At 39.7% G+C, this 18,054-nt stretch overlaps 1 protein-coding gene across 13 annotated transcripts in view; it reads right to left on the minus strand.

The window, feature by feature from the left end:
* DMD (dystrophin) overlaps positions 1 to 18,054 on the minus strand; it is a 2,125,071-nt gene that overhangs the window by 112,803 nt on the left and 1,994,214 nt on the right. For all 13 annotated transcript variants that reach the window (XM_074323908.1, XM_074323912.1, XM_074323913.1 and 10 more), the window contains one exon: positions 2,992 to 3,066. In XM_074323908.1, coding sequence (XP_074180009.1) covers positions 2,992 to 3,066 — 75 coding nt within the window. The remainder of the gene's footprint in view (positions 1 to 2,991; positions 3,067 to 18,054) is intronic.

Raw genomic sequence — 18,054 nt, forward strand, 5'->3', positions numbered from 1 at the left:
CCTGGCCTTCCAGTTATTTCTGCACTAACTCATCCTCCACCTTCCTGAGCACTTAGGCTCTTCATCCCTCTGCCTCCTAATTACCAGCTTCCACCTGAATTCATAGCTTCTCCTACCCAACACAGACTTGACAGGCATCACTTTCACGACTTACCCATTATTTTGCCCAAATTCTCACTTCTCTTGCCCAAGTGTCCTCTGCCCACCCTGGAGCGGAAGCATCACGCTTCTGGCTGCTGACTGTGCCTGGAGCAATACCGCACCCCTGTAGTTTGGGGGTGCTGTAAGACACTCAGCCAACTCCGGGCTCCATAATGCCGCTTCTCAAATTAGCCCTCTCTCTTGTTCTCCACAAAGGTAAGCCCAACCTCAGCTTCATCACCTTCCGCTGTGAACTGCAGCACACACAGGAACTCTCCTCCACACAGAAAACAGGAAGCTCTACACTGACATCACTCACCTTCCTGCCACCAGGTCTCCTTAGTTACCTGGCGCTGCACAGATCCTTTCATCAGCACCACTTGTTCAAGTGGGAGAGAGATGCCCCTTCTTTCTCTTGGATTCTGGATTACCTGCTCCTATCCTCTGAGAACTCTAATTTTTTATTAGTGCCTCTTGAGCCAATAATTTCAATTGTGTCCTCTCTTCTCATAGTCATTTATTTGTTTTTTCTTTTTTTTAAGATTTTTTTTTAATTGGGGAAGGGGAACAGGACTTTATTGGGGAACAGTGTGTACTTGCAGGACTTTTTCCAAGTCAAGTTGTTGTCCTTTCAATCTTAGTTGTAGAGGGAGCAGCTCAGCTCCAGGTCCAGCTGCCATTGTTAGTTGCAGGGGGCGCAGCCCACCATCCCTTGCAGGAGTTGAGGAGTTGAACGGGCAACCTTGTGGTTGAGAGCCCACTGACCCATGTGGGAATTGAACTGGCAGATTTCAGTGTTAGGAGCATGGAGCGCCAACCACCTGAGCCACCAGGCCGGCCCTCTCATAGTCATTTAAATAGACTCAAGTGTCCCTCAACTACTACGTAGGTATACTTCATTAACTCCTCAGCCCCTTTCGGCTAACTACTATCCCTCTTCCCTCCCCTTCACAACTAAATTTCTCCAAGAAATGTCCATACTAAGCATCTTTACATCCCCATTGTTTGTTTACTTTTAGGCCCACTTCACCACCTCCACGTGCCTCTAAAATCTCACCCAAGTTTCTAACGACCTCCTTAGCTGCTAAATCCAACAGACACTTTCACCAATTTCATCCTGACCTCCCAGCAACATCTGACCCTGGTGGCAGGCCCCTTCTTTCTGCCCATGAAATATGTGGTAGTTAACCTCTTCGGATTTTCCTTCTGCCTCTCTGGCTATTCCGTTGAAGTCCCCTCTGTACATTGTTTGTCCTCTGTCCTATACTCTTTTCTTACTCTACACTCTCCCTGAACATCCACTTGCTAATGAATCCTAAATATTGCTTGTGTATTTCTCCTGAGCGCCAAAGCTTTATGTCCAACTCTACGGGGCAAGTCCATCAGTCATCCCATCTGAGCACCTAAGCACCGTCCTTGATTCCCTCTCACCCACCACATCTAATTCATGTGGCCTATCAATTCCACCTTGTAAGTGTTTCCCACTTATCTCTATTCGTCCTTTGCCAATTCCGGCCACCATGTTGCTGATTTAGATTACTGAGACTTCTCAACAAGTCTCTCTCTTGCCAGCGGCACACTCGTCCCACCCCCAATCCACGCTCTCTTCCACAGCCAGAACAATCTTTCTAAATGAAAATCCCATCGTGTCATCCACTTGCATAACTCCCCACTAACCTCTAAAATTCTTTAACTTAAGTTTAAAAAAGGCTTTCACAACCTGCCTCCTGCTTTTCTCTCTGGCCAAGTATTTCACCATAGCCCCTCCCAGAACTCCGTGCTTTAGCCATGCTGAAGTGTTTTCAGTTGGTTGGTGCATTTCTGGACTCCATGTCTCAGCATATGCTATCCCTTCTTAGAGTGAGCTCTCTTTACCCTTCTGGACTCATATAGCTTACACATCACTTCTTCAAGCAAACATTCTTTGAACCTCACCTCCTCCCACACAACTAGCTCGTCTCATAGTACCCCCTTCATCCACTGTCACGTGACTAAATACGTGACTTTGAAACCGTCTCTTCACTTTTCCTCGGAGTGCCCAGAAAGCCTGGTAATAGAGACAATATCATTTCATTCTTTTTTTTTTTTTAACAGATTGTAGATATTCTTGAAGATCTTTATATACATTCACCTATGTCTCCATCTTATGGACATCCTGTATATCCCTCATTAGACTGTAAGTTACATCAGGGTATGGACTGTGCCTGTTTGTTTCACAGTCATGGTCATGTACATGGACACTCAATATTATACTGTAATTCACTTTGTTGATAACAGATGTAAACTATATAAACTATTGGATGAAAAGACAGAGCTGTATGACACTTCAGGATTTCCCATTGATGTGCGGCATTTAGCAAAAGCAGAAAAACTATCCTGTCATCTTTCTTCTACGATAGCATTTATCCGAACATTAGCACTCAAGCTAAAAAACAACATAAATATGTGAACTCTGGTTTGGATAAGGCGATCTAATACTAATACTTGTAAGACTAAACACATTTCGTAAGAAGAAGAAATAAAGGTAGAATAGGGGGGAGATAATTCAAGGTTCATAAAGATAATTCTGGATGCCAGTGCCATTAGTTGGAAAATAAAATTATCAATATCTTAGTGATTCTATATCACTAGCTGAGGAATGGTGAAAGGAATGATTCTAAACAATATTACAAAATAGTCTAGGAGCACACTAGGCCAAATATACCTTTAAAAAATGAATTCTATGTTACAAATGGACTTTTGACAGCTTTTTCTCCCCTCTCCAATGTCTCCAAATAAAAATATCCCTGACCCACTTGTTTTAAAGCAAAGAGTAACTATCAAGTATTTCAAGAACTGGTTAATACTCACAGCAAAGGGCCTTCTGCAGTCTTCGAAGTTTCATGGCAGTCCTATAAGCCGAGAACCTGACATTATTCAGGTCAGCTGAAGAGAAAAGGGGGGAAACAAAGATCATTTGTTATTTCATCGGAAAGCATAGACAAAAACTTACAAGGATTAGCCAACAACTGCAACAACAATGACAAAAACAGGCTAGGGGGAAAAAAAATCTCTTGCATGTGCCCCAAGTTTTGGGAGGTAAAATTCTGTCAAAATGGGGAAAATAATAATTAGAAAAACACATCTTTCTGCTCTTTGGCAATCAGGAAAGCTAAGTCCCATGAAGGAAAAGGACAAGTATCTTTTTTTACCAGACTGTAACCTTGCTTCTATTGCAGTGACTCTTTGCTACAGAAGATTAAAGAGAATAAGGGATATACTATTGAAACAGCTATTAGAACTTAGCAAACATCAAGTGGCAATATAACATTTTTCCTGATTAAAAAAGTTAAATAGGATCACTGTGGAAAACTTAAAAATTAAAGGAAAATGTAAAAGAAATCATCCATAATCCCATTATCCAAACACATGTACTTAACATTTTGAGTATCTCTTACCCAATGTGCGAGACGTATTTTGAAATATAATTAGTAAAAGATTGTGTCTTGTTCTTTTGTTTTCAGTTTTATATACCACATATCAGTGAAATCATATGGTTCTCGACTTTTTCTGTTTGATTTATTTCACTTAGTATAATAATCTCAAGATCCATCCATGTGAGATATAGATGATGTATTACAGAATTGAACACCTGAAATCTACACAACTTTACTAACAATGGTCACCCCAATAAACTTTAATTAATATACATATTATATATACATATACACATATATAATATGTATATACAAATAAAATTAGGACTAAAATAAACATTTAGTTTATATTCTAAGGTGCAATCTTTCTAGCAATATTCAGCACAGATTAACTGCTGAACAATCTCTGCTACTTTGGTTTCTACAGTGACCAGTCTGTGTATCAAACCTTAACTCACCTTACCTAGCAGGAAGCTATATTTAGATGACGCCCTTCCTCAAGTCTGCACAAGCCTTGCTATACCCTGGACTGTATTTCTTTTCTCGAGTTTCTGTGTATTTATGTTTCAGGAACCCAGCTCCAAAAAGCTCCTTGGGAACAAGTACCCTGTCTCCTACTTCTGTCATATTTTCCGGTGACTTAATATATGACTGTCCTCTGAAAAAGCAGGCCTAATGCAGCTAGGGGACTTGTTAACAGACTCAATGACTAAATGAACAAAAGGATGAAAGAAAGAAAAAAAACATACTGATGAACATGACTAACTGCAATAATCAAATGGTACCCACAAAACCAATTCTGCTTGGGAGTTAGGAAAGGGAAATAACTGAATTCAGATCCAAGTCACTTGGGTCAACATTATTAGCTTTATGGCCTTTGCAGAGACCAAATATAAAAACCTGAATTGAAATTAGAGGGAAGAAAAACAATATCTGTAATTTACTTTAAAATATTCAGCATAAAAAATAAAAATACTGATAATACTAAACGTTGGCAAGGCTGTGGAGCAACTGGAACTCTCATTCCCTGCTAGTGGGAACAGAAAATAGTACGACTAGTTTGGAAAACGAGTTTAACAATTTCTTATGAAATTAAACATACATCTGTCTTCTGACTCAAATAGTGTACTCCTAGCTATTTACCCCAAAGAAATAAAAACATGTCCACAAAAAGATGAGTACATGAAAGTGCACAGTGGCTTTATCCATAATAGCCACAAATGGAAACAAAACAATGGGAGAATGAATAAACAAATCGTGGAAGGGTCATACAATGGATACTACTCAGCAATAAAAAAGAACTAAGTACTGATAATGCAACAATTTGAACTGATTTAAAAAACTTAATACTGGGTAAAAGAAGCCAGACACAAAGAGTAAATACTGTTTGATTGCATTCATTTAAGATTCTAAAACAGGCAAATGTCACCTATATGACAGAAGGCAGATAGAGGGTAGCCTGGGGGGGCGGGTAGGGGGAGGTAACTGACTACAAAGAACACAAGGGTATTTGTTCGGTGATTGAAATGTTACATGTCTTGATTGGTGTGGAGGTTACGTGAGTGTATACATTTGTCAAAACTCACATTGTACACTTAAAATGGGTGCATTTTATTTTGTCTAAATTATGCCTTAATAAAGTAGAAGTCAAAAGAATTTTTAAAAAACCCTTAGATAGATAGTACAATATGATGTGTGTGCTAGCTTAAGCTACACTGCAGAGGCAGTCAGTTACCTTAATCAGGAATGCACACTCCAGGGGTGGCTGGCCAGCAATTAATCAAAAAACCTCACTCCAGAGACGGCCACTGTGAGTGCTTCAGCTATATTTAGCTCCTGTTACACCAGGGGTTTCATTAATTATCCTAATTAATGTCAGATGCGTTTGCATTGGTGATATTAGTGGTTTGCAAAACAGGGGGACTATCTAAAAAACGTTTAGAAACATTCCCGGCCCTTACATTAACAGGGTGTGAAAAGAATCTAGTAGGACCTCCACCTTTAGACATGGCACCTTAGGCTGGATTCCAAAATGTCCAGCTGGGTTTCATTGGATTCTCGATTGCCTGAATTCAACTGGATGGTTGGCAGAATCCTGCTGTCATAGCAGTGGTTCTCCAATTGGAATGTACATCAGAATCAACTGGACGGCTAGCTAAAATACAGATTCCCAGGCCCCACTCTGGAGAGGGCCTAAGAATCTGCATCTCTAACAAGTTTCCAGGTGATGCTGAATAACCAGGGACCACACTTTCAGAACCACTGTGTTAGAAGACTGTGGCTGGTGTGAGTTGTGAGACTCTTAGGTCAAGCACTCAAAAAGGCAGAGCTCTGACTTCATTTTGCCCTTGGCACAGGTTTTAACATTGTTTTGTACCCTGTGGCTAATAAATGTTTCTATGTGACAGAGCTTGTTCTGAGACTTGTTTTCATTTCAAACTGGTAGCCAAGATGTGTATCAGTGGACAGCCTTCATCTATGTTTAACCATGGGTGGCTACCAACACCCAACCAACAGAAGTTGTGTGGGCCCTTGTTACCCAAAGTGTGCTTTGAGGACCAATAGGATAGCATCTCTTTGGAGCGTGTGAGAAATACAGAATCTCAGGCCCCACCCGGATCTATGAATCAGAATCAGCATTTTAACAAGATCCCCAGGTGATTCAATATGGACCTGCTAGTGCAATCGAGTCTTTAATTGTACATTTTTTTTTATTTTATTTTTTAAAGATCATTTGATTCTTTTTTTTTTTTTAATTGGGGAACAGTGTGTTTCTCCAGGGCCCATCAACCCCAAGTCGTTGTCCTGCAATCTACTTGTCGAGGGCGCAGCTCAGCTCCAAGTCCAGTCGCCGTTTTCAATCTTAGTTGTAGGGGGTGCAGCCCATAATCCCATGCGGGAATTGAACTGGCAACCTTGTAGTTGAGAGCTCATGCTGAGCCATCTGGCAGCCCTTTTATTTGTACATTTTAATAAAGCTTTTTGTTCCATGTTTAAGTTCAAATATAAACTCTGCATCAAGACCTTTGGTATCTTTTGTTTTTCTACCTTTCTACATTCCATTTTGTGGTCCTTCGGTAGATTATATAATGACTATTATAATCAATTAGACCAAAAACTCACCTCTGGAATATATTTGTGGGTCTCTTGTTCATGATGAATACCAATAAAAGTTATTCAATAAACTAACTGTTTAAAAGTATCTTGAAAGACTACAGATTCCTTCTCCTTGAAATGAATTAACTTTTCCCTGGAACTTGTTCTCTGGTGAGTAGAACTTGATTTATCTGGGTCCCTCTGACTGTCCTTCATTCTCACTCCCTCAAGAGATGTGGTTCTTCCTTTGTCTATTTTCCCCAGTCATCATCGCTTATCTTTTTGTGTGGTCTCAGCCAACTCATGGCATGAACTGTCTTGTGACACTAATCCATGGGAAACTAATTCCTGTCCTGCTCTCCAGATTGGTGTAACACCATCCATCAGTACAATCAGACTTTCAACATACTTGGTGGTACAGAGTTCCTTCACACACAACTCACGAATGAGCCTTTGCCTCTTTATAAAGTAAGCAACATAGAGACACAGAAATGCACTTCTAGTCAAGCACATACCACTTTTCCCTCGATACCAGCCTGTAGCAGTTTCCAAGGACTAGGGCTCCAACTCCAAATTTCCTTTCATGCATTTACTGATACAAAAGTGTGGAGCGCAAACTGTGTGCCAATCAAACATCTTGACAGAAGACAATGGCAAAAACTTTCTCTTCTTTTCCCTTTCTTTCTAATCCTCCTTTTCAATTGCCTCTTAAGTCATTGGTCTCGTTTATTACTATCGTCTTCCTTTTTTCATAAAACTAAGGTCTCTTATGACCCCAATTCTTCTCTCCTTTCCAATTTTCCTGGTTCTGTTTAGAATTCAGAACAAATGGTCTAAATTAGGTCACAGAAGCTCCATCCAAATCTCACAGTTCATATCAAGAACTGGCAAATTCCAGGAGCTAGAGATCCAAGTGGGAGAGGCAAGGATGATCTGATTCTTTCAGGGTGTGGCTCCCTGTGGAATACTATCGGAGACAAACATCTGGAACATTCCTGCTCTAGCAGTGCTCTCAACTTCCCTAAAGCAGTTCAAATCTTCTTCGCTTCCAAATCCTTCTAACTGTGGAATATTCCACCTCAGAGTTAATCTTCCTTGACACCCTCTTCAACACCACACCCCCGAACCCACTGCAGAGAACAAGCATTCTGCCACCAGTTTTCTATGCACCAGAGTTCAACTAGTTTTCAAACAGTGATCTGGGAATACCAGAAAACATTAATTAGCAGGAAAAACATCTAGTTTTCATCATACTGCAACAGAAGCCATACACATTTATATCCAGTAAACATCAGTGAATTGCAACAGGGTTCCAGTGCCCTACAAGTTCTACTCAAGATAGTTAACCATCTGTGTTGTTTGAATCTGCATGTGTTGCTAGGAATCTGCAGCACCACTCCCTGGGGCTTACAGCTGGAAGAGATAAGTCTCTGCCTTGTGAAAGGGTGTAGGATGTACACAGAAACCTCGATGTGGTACAGCTGTGGACAATGTGACATTGTCCTGTGCTGAAGTGGAGCTGATCTTTCAGCTGAAGTATGCATGCAGAATAAAGCTAAAGCCCCCCACTCCCATCCCCACCCCCCACCGTGGGAGGCTGGTCTCCATTTTCCCTCGGAGCTGCCTTTCCAGGACTCTGATCCAAGTTGTAATGAGTTCACTAGCTCTCACAACTGGAACTTGAGAGAGACTATCCAAGAAACAAGTTTCACAATGTTCCCATGGCAGCTGGTAGAAAGCGCAATTCAGAAGGATAAAAATGCTGAACTATACATTCCTCTTCAGGACTTGAATTATTTTATTCAGGGCTTGTTCTAATCTAAAAATAGAGAAAGCTAGCAACTTTAGGAACAAGGGCAAATATCGAACCATCTACCTTTTTTAAGTTGCATCACCAGCTACTGAAGTGATGGTCCATTGACTTTTACTTTGAGGGGCAAAACAAGTAATAGGTTTGTTTTGGGGGAGGTTTTGCCCCTTTGTTTAGCCTACAAATTTCTCTTGACTATGGTAAATATTTGTTTTACAATTCTTACTTTCATTCCGTGGAAGGTAGTGGTGGAATGCATCAAACTCACCAGAAAAGAGTAATGACTGATCACGTCTGAGTCACAAATCTACACGCTGGACCTGCTCTTGCAAACATAGTGAAAAACAGCTCAGCATTTTAAAGCCATTGGAAAATACTATAGAAATAAAACGTTAAGCCCCTCCATTCCAATTTCACAGCTGATTTTTGGCTTTTAATTATATTTCCAAAATCTGGCTATCTGTGACTGAACTGAGGTTTACAATTTAAAACAAGGCGTATTGAAAACAAGTCCAGCTTTCCAATGGCTTATGGAGACTTTTTGGAAAGGCCCAAAGTTTCAGTATGTTTATCTATTAGGTAGAATGAATGATAATGACCTCATAAACTTAATGAGTGGAAAGAGTTGGATGGCTAAAGATTATTCCAACAGATAAATTAGTGGTGTGATCTTTGTTTCTTCCTACCAACTCTATTTCACAGAAAAAAAGGTAGTCTAAATCACTCAGGTGGATCATGAATGAAAAATACAATTTAGAGGAAGTATGATAGTTTTGTGGTACAGTTGCAACTTCAGTGCTTGGCATACAATGTGAATTAAATTACTACTGCATGTCTATTTTAATAATTTTCCAAATAAGCCAAAACAAGGCAGCCTCTCCCCATACCTCTTTGATTATAGGAAGGTGGTAGATTTTGAAATATAATAATGTATCTCTAATTCCCCAGCCTCACTCTTCCTATAGCGTTCTAATGGACTCTCCACACTGGCAAGTATTATTCTTGCCAGCTCAAACTCACTCGACTAGAGAAGAACCATGGGTCTTAAATAAGGCTTGAGATAAACTGAGCAATTTAAACCAAGTCTGGCTTGAAAGCAAATTAAGCCAAGATGTCCAGGCTTCAGAAGTTTTAGAGTACAATGCAGAATTACTGGGAACCCTTCAAAAACTCTTTAAGAACAGGAAGGGGGCAGCCGGTTAGAGCGTGAGCTCTCAACAACAAGGTTGCCGGTTCAATTCCCACATGGGATGGTGGGCTGCACCCACGACAACTAAGATTGAAAATGGTCAATGGACTTGGAGCTGAGCTGCGCCCTCCACAACTAAATCGAAGGACAATAACTTGACTTGGAGCTGATGGGTCCTGGAGAAACACAATGTTCCCCAGTATTCCCCAATAAAGTTTATTAAAAAAAGAAAAAGAAAACACTTTCTCCAAAAACCTTGGTATTAAAGTTATCTCAATATTAATATATCTTAAAAAAAAAAGAACAGAGAGGATTTCTGGAACATGTCTTTAAAGAATTAGCCGAGAGAGAAGAGGTACATTAACACATTATACGTGGCCTATAATTTTTAAGATATATTTGAGGCTTTTTAAAATCTAAACTCATTAAAACCTCTTCATCAACACAGTTTTAGTTAGATGGGAAAAAATAAACCTACTCAGAGATAAATAGGAATTACACATTCATACTTGCATGACTGCAGAAAGCAGAGTCTGTGAATTTATAATTACTATCAAGTTATGTTTCCAGATGTGAAATGGTATTATTTATTTGCCACCAGTGACTCTCAAGAATTCTCTGAAAAAGTGAAAAGGGGAAACAATAAAGCATCCAGTGTAGCACAAATGTGGAAGACTTAGAATTGTAGAAGAGAGAAACAGGTTATAAACCAAATATAAAATTAAAAAATTGAGATGTTCAACTGTGAAATAAAAGATAGCACAAAATTCTGAGTGTGGGTTGTTCAAGGCCTTTCTGGCTCCCTCCTCTTGCTCAGCCTTCCTCAGCAGAATCTCACTACTTCTTAGCAACACTGTTATCTGGGAGAGTTGAAATTCAAATCAGTTTTGCTCATAGCTGCTCTGTTAAAGGTTTGTTGAGAAAGCAGCTTCTCTAACAAACGGTCAATATCAAGTTTTTTGGAGGGAACTGTGTATCTTAAATACCATTTCCGGGACCTCAAATCTCCCTGATAATGTGGCGTTGATTTATATCAACACTGCTGTGCCATGTTCCTTGTACTTAAGGTTCAAATCAGAAAGAATTTAGCTTTAATTCTCAAAAACTTGTCCCCCCCCAAAAAAAAATTTGTACTTATGTATTAATATACAGAATACTAATGATTAAAGACTAGGCAAAACTGGTTTGTAGCTTTTTAAGAACATATCCATCTTGCCATAATCCTTCCACCGACCCTTTCAATACCTATTGAGAGCCCACATGTAGGGAAACACAGGCCAGGCAGGCTTCTCTGAGAAAGTGAAGTTTCAGCAAAGGTCTGAAGGGTGATGGGAATTAGCGAGGTGAAAAATGGGAAGAGCACATCAGGATAAAAGGTCAGCACGTGCCAAAAAGGCTCTTAAAGCAGAGAAGAGGGTGGGTCGTTAAGAATCCTAAGAAGACTGACATTGCTGAAATCACAGAGAGCAAGGAAGAAGAATGGTCCCAGATTAGGCCTGACAGGTAGGCAGGGAGAGGCCCATTGCAGAACCCTGCATAGCATGTTAAAGACTTAGGTCCTGGGACCTCTAGTGAAACATGGCAGATGGAACGGACTCGTTTCTCCTTATTCCTGAAACTCTACTACAACGACAGAAAGAGAATTAAAAATGACATCTACCCCAAAGAAAACAGACAAAAGTGGAGAGGTGTGGAGAACAGACCAGAGAAATCCCAAACCTAAATGAACGTGAGGGAAAGAGGGGGAAGTTGGGAAGGGGGGTGGCTGCTTTAGTATTAGTCAATTTATAGAAGAAGTATTCCGATTTATACAGCCAAGAACTCTCAGAAATGAGAGGCTCCAGCTCCTCTGAAGGCTATAATGGCTGAAAATACAAGGATTGGTTGCAAGTCTTTAGAGCCCTAAATACTTTCTCCCGCACCCCACACAGCCCAGCACTCTAGCCACCTCCTGTTTCTCCCCCGACAGAAGGCTGAAGGTTTAATCTCAGGAGAAGCTGCACCAGAGGTAGGGGAATCAGGAGTAACTAAGTTTGGGAGTGAGATAAGGCACTGAAAACAGAGGGATGAAGTGCTATCGTATACTGAACGCGCGTCCTGTAAATCCTTAACGTCATCCCCTACTCCATAACTCCATAGCTAGTATGACTTTTTTTTTCCTGTCAGCTCATTGAAAAAGCTCTTGTACCCAAGCACTTCCTTATTTGCCGTCTTTATCATCAGAAGGAACTTCAATCAGCAAGATCACTAAATTGGTCCTCAATCTCTGACCAACCTTACTTGTCATCCATCCATCTTCTTCACCCAGCCACCTTCAGTCACTTCAATTACGATTTCCTTTCTTTGACTCAGAACCTTTACTCACTGCTCTCCTGTATTCATCAAAGCTAACAAGGGCACCTCAACTACTGACAGAACTAGTAGAACTCCATGAACTTATAAATTTCCCTGTGCCCTTCAACTCGATTCTGTATTTCATGAATTAACCAATCTTACCACCACCTCTCCCACAGAAGTGAACACACACCCCAGATTCTCTAGGGCAGAGACAGATTAAATGTTACTCTTTATAACAAAGGTGAAATATTTAAAATGATCAAATGTGACTTAAGTTTTATACATCTGTACAGCTTTTCGTATAACCAAATTCACAAATTTTTTTTTTAAATGTGCCCTACATTTTCTGGGTTGGGAAAGCATACTGTTTTTTGTAATATGGTTGACACTATTTATTTCAAATCTACCATCCCTTCTCATAGTTGGGGAATTTGTGGAAAACCTACTTTAATGTGACAATAAACAACAATAAAGTTCCTCCTTTCCTTTAATGCCAGCCTCATTTTTGTTGGTTTCCAGTTTTAGAACGACTAGACAAGATTTTCCTAAATTTCAACATTCCTACCTTGGCCTTACTTTCTCAGCTTACTTATTTCTCCACCCTTATCTCCCAAGATTTCAACATAGGATCTTTCTCTCAAAACTCCAATTACTTCTCATTATTTCTCCAGTAACCATAGAGCAGAGGTCACAAACGGGTTGAATTTAGTCTGCTGACTGGCTTTCTGCTTTTGTGTTTGATTGGTTTGGGCTCATACAACGATGTTTAAAATTGTCGAATGATTTTGCCAATAGTTAAAAATCTGGAGATTTCCCATTGTATCGCTTCTCTAGAAGAACTGAAAGACTTTCTCGAAATGACAATAGGGGAAGCTCAGGCCCCTTCAGCCGTAACAGAAGCTTTTCAAGTTGCCCCAGCGGCCACCAAGCCACCTTCAGTCATTTAAATTATGAGTTTGGCCCCAGGAGGCATTTCTTTGTAGATTTTAGCTCAACCAGACCACTCCCTTCTTCTCCCCCAAACTTCACATGTATACTTCGTTACACTCTCTTTCTTGTCCTTGTCAAAGCTTTTACTATGGAGTTCCTCCAAAAACTAGCTATTACTTGTTTTCACTCAAATTATTCTATGGAAACAGTTGTAACTGGGTTTTCCGAAAACGTTCCAACTATTCATTCTTTGGACTCCACCTTTTACTAATGCATTCAAACTAAATTATTGTGCCATCAAAATCACTGCTTTAATACAACCTCTTTTCCAGTACAAAAATGGATGGGAAGACAGAACCAAAACCAGTCGAAGGACCACATTTCATTAAGTGACAATTACTTACACATTTTAAAATCATAAATTAATATTTATCTAAGCACTTATTGTGGGCCTAACTGTGTACTAACCTCAGGGGTTAAAGACTCAGGCATCTAAAAAATGAGGGGGAAAAAAAAGATAAATTCACACACAGAAAATCAGCACATATTTCCTGGGTATTTGTGATGTGCAAACCAATATACACATAGGAAATTCTGGTTACATGATGTCGATATAACAAACATCCAAACCTGTAGAGAATTTTTATGAGTTTATTTCAGCCAAACTGAGGACAAATGCCGAAAAGCAAAATCTCAATGGGTTGAAAAAATGCTCTGGAGAATGGCAGTTTTGCAGCTTATTTTATATATTAGAATCAAAGGAGGAGATGTTAAGGAGGGTTACATGAAATTCACTGGTGGTAGATTAAGGGGGTGGGAGAAAGCAAAGCAGGGAAATCTCTGGGATGGGATAAAAAGGCAAAATAGAGAAACACTTCTTTTACATTGGTGGGTACAGGAAACTTAGTAATTAACATTTATAGCACAGAGATAACAATGAGGGGTTATATGGTCTCGTGCTCTGTGCTCTCGTGCTGAGGGGTCTGGAAAAAAAAAAGACTGACATTTCAAAGGTATGTTTGTTATCTTAGATGCAGAATGACAACAGACTCACTTAAGGTAGAGATTGGCCTTTGTCAAGGAAGCTGCAGGCCAAGGATGTGAGTAACCGCCATAACCCACTTTTGGTTAGGAATTTTTATGTTCAGATCACCCTCTGTGGTTACTTTTGGTCTCTGAGTTGACCTGCCACGGAGGCCCCTCCCCTGAGCTTGTCAGGTTTAGTATGTGGCTCCCTTTTCATCCACAATGAGCACGCTTATATACATACACAAACATAGAATGCAAAGAGATAGTCATGCATTTTTATATATCAAACACAAAAGTATCATCCAACATGATGTAAGCTGCATTACAATGTATATTTTTAGGGTTAATGAATTGAAAATTTTCCATATAAGCAATGTTATTTATGGAACTAGCGATTAATTTCTAAGTTAGCCCACAAAGGTTTATTTAAGGTTAATTTAAATACTCAATATACAATAAAAATAAAATCTATAGCAATACTGATAAAAATAAATATGGCTAATTAGAGGCAGCCTTATTTTTTATTCTTATATCTGAGGAAGAAATGATGAGAAAAAGAAATGGGTACTTCTGAAGAGATTGTATTGTGTTTGGTTTATTGGACCTAGGACAATAAATGTTGGTGCACAATAAATGTGGCTTGAATTTAACGACATTTTGAAAACCTCCCTACTTTACCAGGTTTTACCTGTTAATGACACTGATTTTACATCTGATTTGTCTTTAAATAATATCATTTCCCACAGCTAAGGGTGAATCATTATTGATTCTCTTGCTTACTCCTTGGCAAAAAGAAGGGGGCTTCTTTTTTGAAGCACACATAACATAGATGATATCAAGACTTTCCCAAAACATAAAGGAGTTGCAATAAAAAATAAGAAAGAACGAAGGTAATCTAAAAAGAATGCTCATCAGTGAGAAAGAGACTTAGGTGTATTTAATTGTGGCAGATTCTGTAGATTGGATTACTCAACATGCATTTTCAAATTCTTTCTCCCTGGACTTTCTCTACTACGAAGGCTGCAGGATCTCCATACTTTAACCCAGCCAGGGGTAGCCATGTGGACACCACTTTGGCCAATGTTTCAGGAGATAGCTATAAGGAAGGGTTTACTTTTCCAAACTGAAACACAAAAAGCCTCAGAGGGAGAAGGTTCTTCCTCCTCCTTCCTGCCAGAGGGGCAGCAGTCATCATGGAACCATGAGGTCAAATGTCACTTTCTCAAGATGGCACTGCAAAACGAACACTGGCTCAGATCTCTGATGGCATCAGGGAACTCTTCCTCAGCTCTCTACTGTCTCCAGACTTCTGCTTATACAAAAAAACATGAGCTCTTATGTGGTTAAGATATAGCTGGTCAGATGTTTTATTACTTGAAGCAAAATGTGTTTTTAAATGACAGGTTAATTGGACTATAATCAACAAAATGTAGAATACCGACTAGAGACCATCATCCGTCACCCGCAATCCTCCTTGGGATGGAGAAAAAAAGTTAGCAGTAAAGATATCTTAGATCAGAGTTCCCCATCGTTGCTACCAGGTGGTGACACCCATGCAGGACAGCTTGACAGCTAGTTTAATGTTTAACACAATGTTATAATAGAGGGTTGTCAAAAACAAGGTTAACAGGTCCAAAATGGAGTCGCTTAAGCTAGGCCTCACATCACCAAACCAAGACTTAACCTAATTATAGTTTTTTGCTCTCCCAGAAATGTAGTTTTAAACCAGTCAATTAAGAATCACCTGATCAGCACTAGTGAGGTGATAATCTTCCTGATAGACCCCTGCCATCCCCTAAAGGAAAGTGACTTTACCACAATCAATCAGTTTTGCTATATAACTTCTTTCTCCTGCTCCCTTTTGTCTATAAAAGCCTTTCATTTTGTATAGCTCCTCGGAGCTCCTTTCTATTTGCTAGATGAGATGCTGCCTGATTTATGAGTCATTGAATAAACCCCTAAGATCTTTAAAATTTACTCAGCTGAAATTTGTTTTTTAATAGGGCTTATGTGATTAAAGCACTCTTCTAGACATAAATAAATCTGCAGAGGGTCTAACTAGACATTTGTTTTGAATGGGATGTTCACAAGTTTGATTCTGCCCAGATGTAAGATAAGGATTAGAATTTTTAAATATACAAGTTATTTCTCTGGAAATTAATGTCTGCCTATATATGAACACTTACAAGGAACTAATTTTTCATTAACTCTTTAGACATGTTCATATTTTTCTCTCATCATTAATGCAAAATCTCCTTAAAGCCAAGTAGCATTTTTCCTTACTCATAGCTCTTAAGATAAATGTTATTTTAAAAAAAACAACTTTCAATTATTCAGAAGTTTTGAAACTCAAATTAAGATTTCTAAATCTATCCTTTATCTGATAGTATAAGTTTTAGGTTCTGCTTAAAAATGTTTTGCATCCTCTGTCCATCTCTTTCCATTTTTCTGGTCCCCAACCTCCAACTCCCCCCAGTATTCATTCCCCTTAATATCTTCATGAATAAAATGGACGCCAAAATGAACATCAGTGAAAATCTGACCTTAATTACCACAGAAAAAGCAAGTTAACTATTTAGCAAAAAAACTTTTTCCGCAACATTTTGCCTTAGGCTGGTACTCACACTTTAATCTTGTTAGGGCAAATAAATTGTTTGGGTTTTTATTATTGTTTCATTGTTGATTGAAGGGTGGAAGAAGAAAATCAGTTAAATCCTGAAACATAAATAATCAGTCCAAGATAGTATACGAGCCAAGATATATGTGTCTAGGAACAGCAAAATTTGCTCATTGCTGTGTTTCGTATACTCAGGGGAAGGGCTCAGGGGATATGACTCAAACTGCCCACGTGTCCAGAAGCCTAGTTATAGTATGATGTTTATGAAAATGAAGCATGTGACGGAGAACAATGTTTTCTTTTCAGCATTATGTGTTAAATTTTCTGGGAGACTAGATGCTAGCTATTAGATCCTGATAAAGATGCTAATGAGTATGTAAATCGTTCTTTAAAAGTACCAATCACTTAGTAGCTACAGGTGTTAAAAAATTAATCAGTGGCAGGAGTTTTTTATTAGATAAAGGAACTGCCTTGTCCCATGACACAGGCCCCGCCTTTGCTTTTAGTAAGGAAGGATGCCTCAGGGATGGATGGATCCACATTCACCCGTACAGTCCAGACACAAGAACAATCCATTTGAATCAAGACAGGGAAATTCCCAGTGTTACTGGCAAAAGACTATTCTTTATCACCTCCACACTATGTTATCCTTGGAAGTTGCTTGATATAAAGCATGTCCTCTCTCACTTGACGAGTCTGAGGGTTCAGTCCAAGATTAGGCACATCTGCACATCTCATGGATGGCTCTGAAGCCACAGGAGTATACCCCTGTCCCCTCTTCCAGTAGCAATTTCCAGGGGTTGCCCCGCCCCACCTTTGGGATTCGCTCCTACCAAACAGCAAGAGGAACCATTCCCGTGTCTATCTCTTTCTCCTCTTATCTCAGCTTTCACTGGATCCCACCCAACGTTTTTTCTCCTCAGACTCCTGCACAAAAATACTCGGGGAAAAGCTTGAAGCTGCCTTCTCTTTTTAAATGTAGGTGACTCTTACTTCTGCCCCTTTTGCATGCAAGTATTCCCTATAGAATCTAAGAGAAAAACAGAAGTGGTGGGCCGACTGCAAAAGGAGTGCTAACATTCGTTGAGCGCCAACGGCAGATGCTGCATGTCCCTGACGCCATATCCAATGTCCCGACTTCAACATTTCCAACCTTATTAAAGATAAGGAAAATGAGGCTAGGTGATGTTTACGAACTTCCCTAAGATTACATCCCAGAGCCTGACACCCAAATCTTTCTGACACCCAAAGCCCTTCAAGGCCTTCCCCATTCCTCTGCAACAATATAGGACAAATGGGTCTTTGTTTGCCCACGGTGTTTGTAATCCAAATCAGCATGAGGGTGATGGGCAGTATCTTCAAAAGGACCATGAGGCAGGGCAGTGGAGCTAAGAGATCATAGAAACCTTCACACAAAGAAAAATACGGACCAGAGAGGGAAGCTGACCTGCCAGTGGGCTAGTGGAGTGACCAGGAAGGTAACTAGACC

The sequence above is a fragment of the Rhinolophus sinicus genome, chromosome X (assembly GCF_036562045.2).
Source record: "Rhinolophus sinicus isolate RSC01 chromosome X, ASM3656204v1, whole genome shotgun sequence".
Classification (NCBI taxonomy): domain Eukaryota; kingdom Metazoa; phylum Chordata; class Mammalia; order Chiroptera; family Rhinolophidae; genus Rhinolophus; species Rhinolophus sinicus.